The sequence below is a fragment of the Rhincodon typus genome, chromosome 2 (assembly GCF_021869965.1).
Source record: "Rhincodon typus isolate 14 chromosome 2, sRhiTyp1.1, whole genome shotgun sequence".
Classification (NCBI taxonomy): domain Eukaryota; kingdom Metazoa; phylum Chordata; class Chondrichthyes; order Orectolobiformes; family Rhincodontidae; genus Rhincodon; species Rhincodon typus.
The window spans coordinates 131025238-131034613 of NC_063333.1; the positions used below are offsets into that span (position 1 = coordinate 131025238).

A 9376-nucleotide genomic window follows, 5' to 3' on the forward strand; every position below is an offset into this window, starting at 1 on the left:
GCCATCACTATCACTAAAGAAGTAGCTTTAGACAAACTAATGGGGCTAAATGCAGGTTAGGTCCCTGGACCTATTGGCTTGCATCCGAGGATCCTAAAAGAAGTAACAATTGAAATAGCATTGGTTGAAATTTTCAAAAACTCATTGGATTATGAAGAAATACCAGAAGGTTGGAAAATTGGTAATGTGGTACCCCTATTCAAAAAGTGAGAGAGGAAAAAGTGGGAACCGATAGACTGATTAGCCTAATATCTATTGATGGAAAAGAATTGGCATCAATTATTAAGGAATTAATAGCAGAACATTAAGAAAAACTTATCCTAATCATTGCAGACTCAGCATGGCTTCATGAAAGGGAAATTGTGTCTGACTAATTTATTAGAGTTTTTCGAGGAAGTCTCAACCAGAGTGGATAGAGGGAAACCGATACGCGTTTGGACTTCCAGAAGGTGTTCAACAAGATAACTCACAAAAGGTTAAGTCGTAAGAATTGAGCTCATGGTATTTGAGGTGGTATTTTGGCATGGATAGAGAATTGGCTAATAGACAGAAAACAGTGAGAGGGAATGAAGCATTCTTTTTTAATTTGGCGAACTATGACCAGTGGGATTCCGAAGGGATCAGTGTCGAGACCACAAGGGTTTACAACATATATTAATGACTTGAAGGAATGCATTGAATGTGCTGTAGCCAAGTTTACAGATGACGTAAAAATAGGTGAAAAGACAGGTTGTAAGAGGCATACAAACAGTTCAGATATTGATAGGTTAAGTGGGCAAAAAGTTGGCAAATAACTACAATGTGGGAAAATGCAAAGTTGTTCAATTTGGAATGGAGAAATAGAGCAAAAGTGCAGAAAGCTGCAACACAATGGGGTTTGGGCTATTTGTGAATGAAATGCAGAAGACTAGCACATAGGAACAGCAGGTAATCGGGAAGGCTAATGGAATGTTGACCCTTATTTCAAGGGGATTGGAATATAAGATGAGGGAAATCTAATTGCAACTGTATAAGGTGCTGCAGAGACCACATCTGGAGTACTGTGAGCAGTTTTGGATCCCTTATTTAAGAAAAGAGAACATTTCATTGGGGGCATTCAGAGAAGGTTAACAGGGATGATCCCTGGAATGGAGGGATTGTCTTATACGCAAAGGCTGAACAGGTTGGGATTCTACTCACTGAAGATTAGAAGACTGAGAGCTGATCTTATTGAAACAATTAGAATCCTTGAGGGGCTTGACAGGACAAATGCTGAGAGGATATTACCCCTCATGGAAGGGTCTAGGACCAGACGGCACAGTTTCAGAATAAAGCAATTTAAGAATGATTTGAGGAGGATATTTTTCTGAGTCCTTGTGTAAATTTAAGACTGAGATAGATTTTACAACAGTAGGCCAATTAAGGGCTATTGCAAAAAGGCAGGTAAGTGGATGTGAGGTGTGTTGGAACAGCCACGAGCCTGTTGAATGGCAGAGCATATTCAACGGACTGAATGGCCTTTTCTAGTTCCTATCTGTTATGGCCTTAATTAGATTACCTTGTTGTTTAGCTTTGCTTTGCTACAATTACAGTATTTACAATAAATTCCTCATTTTTATTGAACTTGGTGTTTGAGGTCTGTCATTCATCAAATCAGGTTAGGAACAATTGGGGGAAGTTTGAGGGTCTTAAATATTTTAATTTCACTATATTGCAAATCCAGTCTTAGAGAGACTGATTTAGTTTGGCTTGTCATCCCTGTGTTGTAATATTGGTAAATGTTACCTATCTGACTTCTGGTTTGATATTATATTCTCTTACCTGTCCATATTTGAGAGAGTAAAGTATGTCTGAGAGTCCCAGATAAACAATGTTTTGAAATTTGACCTATGTTGTTCTTCCTGCACTTTGATAACTACAGAGTTTCCAAGTTTGTGTTTCAGCCTTGACCCTAAACGATGCTTGAGACTGAACAAAGTAGAGAGGATCTGTTTTTGGATTTTTCCTGTTGTGGCTTCTGATGGAATGATAAAGTATCCATAATGTCTGTGAAGACCTAATTAGCAGAGATTGCAAGAATGAATATTTATTTGGGATTTAAAGTTCTGAGACATAGTGCTTTAAAATATTTTACAAATGCCCGTTGTTAGAGGCCACTGTTGTATTAGCGGAGATCACATTTGTCAATTTATTATCTTGCATTCCACGTTTATTCATTGTATCAGTCACCTAGGTAATGGAGGCATGAAGGATTATAACGTCCAGATTAGCCCAAGAGCATACTGAGGAAAATGATGTTGTAAAGCAATGTTGCAGAACTTGAATGTATAAATATTTTCTAGATTTTTGTGTAAAACATCATTTCCCAATGCCATAGTATCTTCTTGGCTGTATACTTTCCCTGAAGAAACAAGATTTGTTAATATTAAACAAATCCTTAATCTCACTTAGTTACAGGTTCAAGACCAGTAACATTTGTTCACCAACATTATGTCTTGAAGATCAGGTATCTGTGTGGTAGCTCAAAACAGTATCTTGAGCTGAAAGCTTGAACACTTCAGAAAGGCAGAGGCTTTTCACACCCATTTTGGCTGGTCAAGACATTAAGACCAATGGTTATGTACCTTATGTACTAATGTTTTCTGACTTTAGAAACTGTTCAGGTTTCCGTAAGTTCTCTGACTGATTTCAGTACAATATGCCAGTCACATCAATTGTCTTGGGTAGTTGCACCATTACCACATTAGAAAATGTATTGACCATATGAACCAACCCTTTGCATGTCATATTTGACTGGTTGTTAAGTGTCTTGAAAATAAATGTGTGTGTATATATAATACATCAACACCAGTCTGAGCAAGACACAACTCGCACTGTATCAAACTGAAAATGCTGGGTGTTTTTGACAGCTACATAGACAGTTTGCAAAACGAGACTGAAAGCTGAGTGCAGTTCTGCTTGCTGTACTGCAGTGATACAAACATGCATGTCTGTGAGTGAAGTATTGAGTACCATACCACATTCATACCAGTTGGCTTAATGACCTGTCCATCTACTTTGTCCTCGAACAATATAAAAGTTGAAAACGTCATGCAGCTTTTTTTTTGGGAAAAGTTGTTATTTACACATTCTTCTAAAATAAACTGAACCTTTTGGCTTGTGCTTTCTGAGATTTATTACTGTTGCATATTTTGTAGTTAAAAAGAGATTTGAAATCAACTTCATTTGCACCTTTATTGTTACTGTGGTGGGACAAAACTAATCATATTCTTCTGTAGATTGTTAAAGCTCACCAGTCTCGGGGCATCTATATCAATGACATCCCTCAATGGAATTAGACATAATGATGTATTCTACCAACTGACATTGATGGTCTCTTGTGACAGGAAGAGAAGAAACGAAAACGTGAAAAAGAACATTTGGACAGCGAGGCTGATGCTGATGAGTTTGATCCAGGAAAAAGGATTGAAGTTGAACCCCCAACAGATCGACCAGTCCGATCATGCAGAACAAAAGAACAAGGTAAAAGTGGAAAAAAAAAGACTGCAGATGGTGGAAATCGAAAACAAAAAGAGAAATTGTTGGAAAAACTCAGCAAGTCTAGCAGCATCTGTGGAAATCAGTTCTGAAGAAGGATCACTGGATCTGAAATGTTAACTGTGTTTTCTCTCCACAGATGCTGCCAGACCTGCTCGGTTTCTCCAGCAATTTCTGTTTTCGTTTTCATTTTCAATTTCCAACATCTACAGTCTTTTATTTTAGTTGCATTCAAGGCTTTGTTATAACTTGGTATCATCTGTAATATATGTCACTTATACAAGAGAGAACATAAATGGTTATGGACTCGGATGATTCTAATTATAGGCCATTCCTAGTTGTCTTTCGATGTAATTTTAAAAAAATACCATTTCTAAAATGCTATGTGTTGAGCTGTTTTTTTTTAGGGGTTTGTTTTCTCCTTTACTACTCCTGTTGTGTTCTTTTGGAGCTTAGTCATGCCAATTCACTTCTCACAATGAGGCAGGGTGATGCATGCAAAATTAGCATGGGATCAGGGATGCAATGTTTTAGAGACCTTTCCTCTAAGTAGTATTGCATTTCCAATGCCTTTAGTTGGGACTGTTAGTGATGTTTTAATATTGTTGTGGAATAGTGGAATACAGACATGAGCCAGGAAGTATCTAATTTGGTTAATACTACTTCAAAAATATTATTGCTTTACTCTTTAATTTTTCTTTGCGATTGCTTACCATGACTGCAGTTTGAAGTAAGAAGCTTGTGTCACTGCAAATAAACTGCTAAGTGTATACCAAATCTACTTTGAAAGAAAGCAGATAGCAATGCCATTTTTAGAAATTATATCACATCGTATGGTAATCAGTCCAATAAATCACCTAGTGGGAAGGTTTTCAGTCAAGGATCTGACCAATCTTGCAGAATCAGTTGTGAGGTTCTTGCAATTATGTTGAGCTAAAGAGGAGAAAATAGTGCACAAAGAATCCTACTCCTGATCATTCTCCAGTGATTCTGGTGCCATAAATAGATTTTTGTGGCTACATATTGTGGTGGTGTTCTCTGATGATATGTGGTCAAATAATTATTTAGCATTTACTATCCAGGGTTGCATTTAAAGACCAGACATTTTAATAGGTATCGGTGAATGTTGTACAGTACAACAATGCTGCCTTCATGAAGGAGGAAAAGTAATCAAGTTCCTGCTGAGATTACAAAAGACCATTGTTCATTAACAAAGAAGAATCTGCATTTATTTGTAACGATCACAAACCCAAGATGTCCTCAAGCATTTGATAGTCGATTAAGTTGTTTTTTTAATGTAGCCATTCTTGTAATGTAGGAAAACATTTCTGAAGTCTTAAATTGCTTATTCCTTATCCAAGATAAACCGAAAAAATAATTGTCTATATTCATTAAGATATCCACTTTTAGTTTTGCTGCCAGCCTTGCAATTACCAAAAACAAAATACTTCCTAAATGCATTTTATCTACATTTTCTACTTATTTGTAATAAATCTACAGCCGCTAGGCCTTTTGTGAGATTGCAGCCTGCCCACTTGACTTTTAAGTCTGAACAAGGAGCCATCTCCTTGACTTGGGGATTACCAGGGTGGAGCTGCATTAGCAAAAGACGTAGCTTGGCACTGTTGAACAACTTATAAGTGAGCTATCGCTAAATTTTATACATGCTAGGATGCTTAATTGCATGAATATCCTAATAATTTGCTATTACTAAATATTTTAACACTTTTTCTGAGCCCAGCTCATAATAATAGTGAACAAGTTTCAATGTGAAACCTCACTTTATAGATGATAGGTTTTGTTTTTGCAAACTGACTACTTCAGTGGTTAGATAGTAAATATATTCATGCATGGTTACCAACATACTTTGAACAAAGCAACATAAGTTTACTACATGAATGAAGGCAAAAAAATCAAAGCTACAGGATACTTCAGAGCGATCTTAGCATTAAACAGCAAACAGAAATATGGAGCTATTTTCCCATCAACGTCCTTTAGAGATAGCCAACCCAAGTGAAATATCACTCTTATTTCCACTCTTTAATTTCTTACTCAACTGATGAGGTCACAAGTGTTTCTTTTCAGTGACTTTCTGCTCATTCACAAAATGTAGTTCTCCCCTCTCCCTGAAATACACAGGTAGGCTAATTCGCTGACCTTTTCCTGACACTCACTATTTTGAGGCTGCTAAAACACCACATCTGATGATGTGGATTTTATGAACTGAAGCTGCTTCAGGACCCACAGCACTCTTTCTGTATGTTGCAAAAGCTCAAGTTAGTATTTCAGCAATTACCTCACAAGGTAGCTTGCCTAGTTGTTTAGCTTAAGTCCCATGATTTCTTAGAAAAACTGTTTGACCCAATACTTAAAAAAAAGCTCTGCCACTTTTTGAAAAAAAGTTACCTCCATTGAATGCAAAACCAAAACCCGAGTACCTTGATTTTAGAATCCAAGGTACAAAATAATAATAAGCCTTCATCACATTGTTAGTAGATACTTGCATTCATATAGCGACTTTCACAATAAAGATCCCACAGCATGGCATATATTGCATCACGTTTTAATGTGAGAAGATACGTGTAAGCAATTACGGATTGTATGCCATTATCTTTCAATACTAATAAAATCTTTGTTTGTGTTAAAAGTGGAAAGTGAGAATACACCTCTGCAGCAGCTATTGGAGCATTTTTTGCGCCAGTTACAAAGGTACGTTTTACAGCCATACTATGACATGTAATCTCAAAACATATTCACATGAAACCAGCAACAATTAAATAGTTTGGGCCTTTTTACAAAACTATTTAACTATATTTGTCTTCTTGGGTTGGGAGGATAGATTGATTATCCAAGCTACATCCGGTGCAGGTGCACGGGTCTACTATAAGGTGTTACAGTTGTTGATATCTTCCTTCACCCATTCTCCCTGGTGGGGAAAATTCTGACCTTTGCTTTCCACCTATCTAGAGTGAGAGGTCTGACATTTAGAGCATACTGTATGAAGCACAGTGGGCACAATCTTCTTTCCCAGCATATTGCATTACAGTTTGCTAAAGCTTCAAGGTGCTTTCAATCTTGTATTTTACAAAGTTTTATTCTGCACACTAACTTTTGAGGAGTATGACTTGTTAATAATAGAACTTGTATTTGTACTGTTAAAAGCACCTGTAGGACATTGTATACACTATATACTTTAAAAAAGTGACCATTCTTCTTTGTGAGTCTAGATCATGAGTATAAGAAGTTATTCAGTTGCGTGTTGGAGGAAAGAATTACAGTTATTATTCAATGTGTCCTCAACCACAAACTCTTTGTGCACACTTCTATTTCAATACTTTTCATAACAGTTTGGGAAGCGAAAGCGTTCTCTGAACATTGTAAACAGACCAAAAAAGCTTCATAAAATATGAAGAAATTGTTCACTCATTGTCAAATCAATCTTCCCATCTTGTTTAATTTGCAGATAATGCACAGCAGCCTGAGGATGTCTTTCCCTCTTGGGCGGGAATCCTTGTTGGCTTTCTTTGCTTACCATAGCTCAGGCTGCTGAGGCACAACATTACCCATAAACTAACTTCACTGAGATCTATAAATTTGACAAGACCATAGTGCTGTTAGTTCAGTAACATACCACTATATTAAGTTTCTTTTTAAAATCTTTTCACATTGAAATATCCAGAAGTGTTTAGAGAGATGAGGAAAGGAGAAAGAAGAGTGATTGTTGGAAATTGGTCTGGTTATTACTTGTGTTTAAATCATAATCAAAAATTGTTTTGTTTTAGAAAAGATCCTCATGGATTTTTCGCGTTCCCTGTTACGGATAGCATTGCACCTGGTTATTCTATGATAATCAAACATCCAATGGATTTCAGCACTATGAAAGATAAAATCCTAGCAAATGAATACAACTCCATTACAGAATTTAAGGTAAAGTTAACACAGGAGATAAACCTAATAACCTACATATATTCAAAATGTAGCAGTTAGTATTTTTATTATTTCAAACCAACTTATGCATTCTTAATGTCTCAATAAGACTTCTCAAAGTTGTCTGAACAATTTCATGGTGAGAATAGTTCTTTCAGTTTGAAAAGAGTAATTTTTTTTTTTGTAAAAAGTTTCTTAGAAGAATTGGTAGACCTGAACATTTCAGGCAGCACACTCTTCACAGTGTCTGGAGGAATAATTGGAACAGATGAAAGAGTTGCATATATTGGAGGATGGGAATATGGGTGCAGTGTTAACTGTTTATTGGCCAGGTTGTGGTGTTTCTAATAGGTTAATATTTTTCTAATCAGCCTTTAAGGACGTGTTATGACATACTTCTATTGCCATCATATGCTGAGGTGAGATTTGAACCTTGAATTTATGGTCCATGGATAAGGACACTGCCATTATAGCACAAGATTCCCTAAGAAGTGCAGTCAGCAGAAAATAAATTAGTATATGTTAATAGTTTTGCTGCTGATTGGTCAACTGTGCAATGTTGTGAAGAATGGATGATAAATGATTTTCTTGCGTAAGGGTGGCATATATTGATGATAAAAAGATTGTTGTCCTAGGGTTGTCATGGTGTTAACTGCTCTCCATGGCCTCGCTGATATTATCTTCTATGCCAGTGTGTGATGGAAGAGCAAAGTCAAGAGTCAAACCATTGGCTGTGTTGGGTATTAAGTTGGGTATTAGTATGGCGCACTGACCTCTACATCGCCGAGGCCAGACGCCAACTCTCCGACACCACCTCCTACCGCCCCCTTGATCATGACCCCACCCCTGAGCACCAAACCATCATCTCCCAAACCATCCACAACCTCATCACCTGCGGTGACCTCCCATCCACGGCCTCCAACCTCATCGTTCCCCAACCTCGCACTGCCCGCTTCTATCTCCTTCCCAAAATCCACAAACCTGAATGCCCTGGTCGACCCATTGTCTCCGCCTGCTCCTGCCCCACCGAACTGATCTCCAACTATCTAGACTCCATTTTCTCCCCCTTGGTCCAGGAACTCCCTACCTATGTCCGTGACACCACCCACGCCCTCCACCTCCTCCAGAACTTCCAATTCCCCGGTCCCCAACATCTCATCTTTACCATGGACGTCCAGTCCCTCTACACCTGCATTCCCCATGCAGATGGCCTTAAGGCCCTCTGCTTCTTCCTGTCCCGCAGGCCCGACCAGTCCCCCTCCACTGACACCCTCATCCGCTTAGCCGAACTCGTCCTCACACTCAACAACTTCTCTTTCAATTCCACCCACGTCCTACAGACAAAGGGGGTAGCCATGGGTACCCGCATGGGCCCAAGCTACGCCTGCCTCTTTGTAGGTTACGTGGAACAATCCCTCTTCCGTACCTACACCGGCCCTAAACCCCACCTCTTCCTCCGTTACATTGATGACTGTATCGGCGCCGCCTCGTGCTCCCACGAGGAGCTCGAACAGTTCATCCTCTTCACTAACACCTTCCACCCCAACCTTAAGTTTACCTGGACCATCTCTAACACCTCTCTCCCCTTCCTGGACCTCTCTGTCTCCATATTGGGCAACCACCGAGAAACCGATATTCATTTCAAGCCCACCGACTCCCACAGCTACCTAGAATACTCCTCCTCCCACCCACCTTCCTGCAAAAATGCTATCCCCTATTCCCAATTCCTTCGCCTCCGCCGCATCTGCTCCCAGGATGAGCCATTCCACTCCCGTACATCTCGGTTGTCCTCGTTTTTCAAGGACCGTAACGTCCCCCCCTCGGTGGTCGAGAACACCCTCAACCGTGTCTCCCACATCTCCCGCACCTCATCCCTCACACCCCGTCCACGCAATAAGAACCAAAAAAGAATCCCCCTCGTCCTCACGTACCA

The 9376-nt window shown here is 39.1% G+C and overlaps 1 protein-coding gene across 1 annotated transcript in view; it reads left to right on the top strand.

Annotated features, from left to right (window-relative positions):
• The first annotated feature begins 596 nt into the window (after positions 1-596).
• Positions 597-9376, top strand: part of brd9 (bromodomain containing 9) — a 79982-nt gene continuing 71202 nt past the window's right edge. Inside the window, exons 1-4 of the mRNA XM_048609049.1 lie at positions 597-707; positions 3366-3501; positions 6165-6225; positions 7299-7443. Coding sequence (XP_048465006.1) covers positions 597-707; positions 3366-3501; positions 6165-6225; positions 7299-7443 — 453 coding nt within the window. The remainder of the gene's footprint in view (positions 708-3365; positions 3502-6164; positions 6226-7298; positions 7444-9376) is intronic.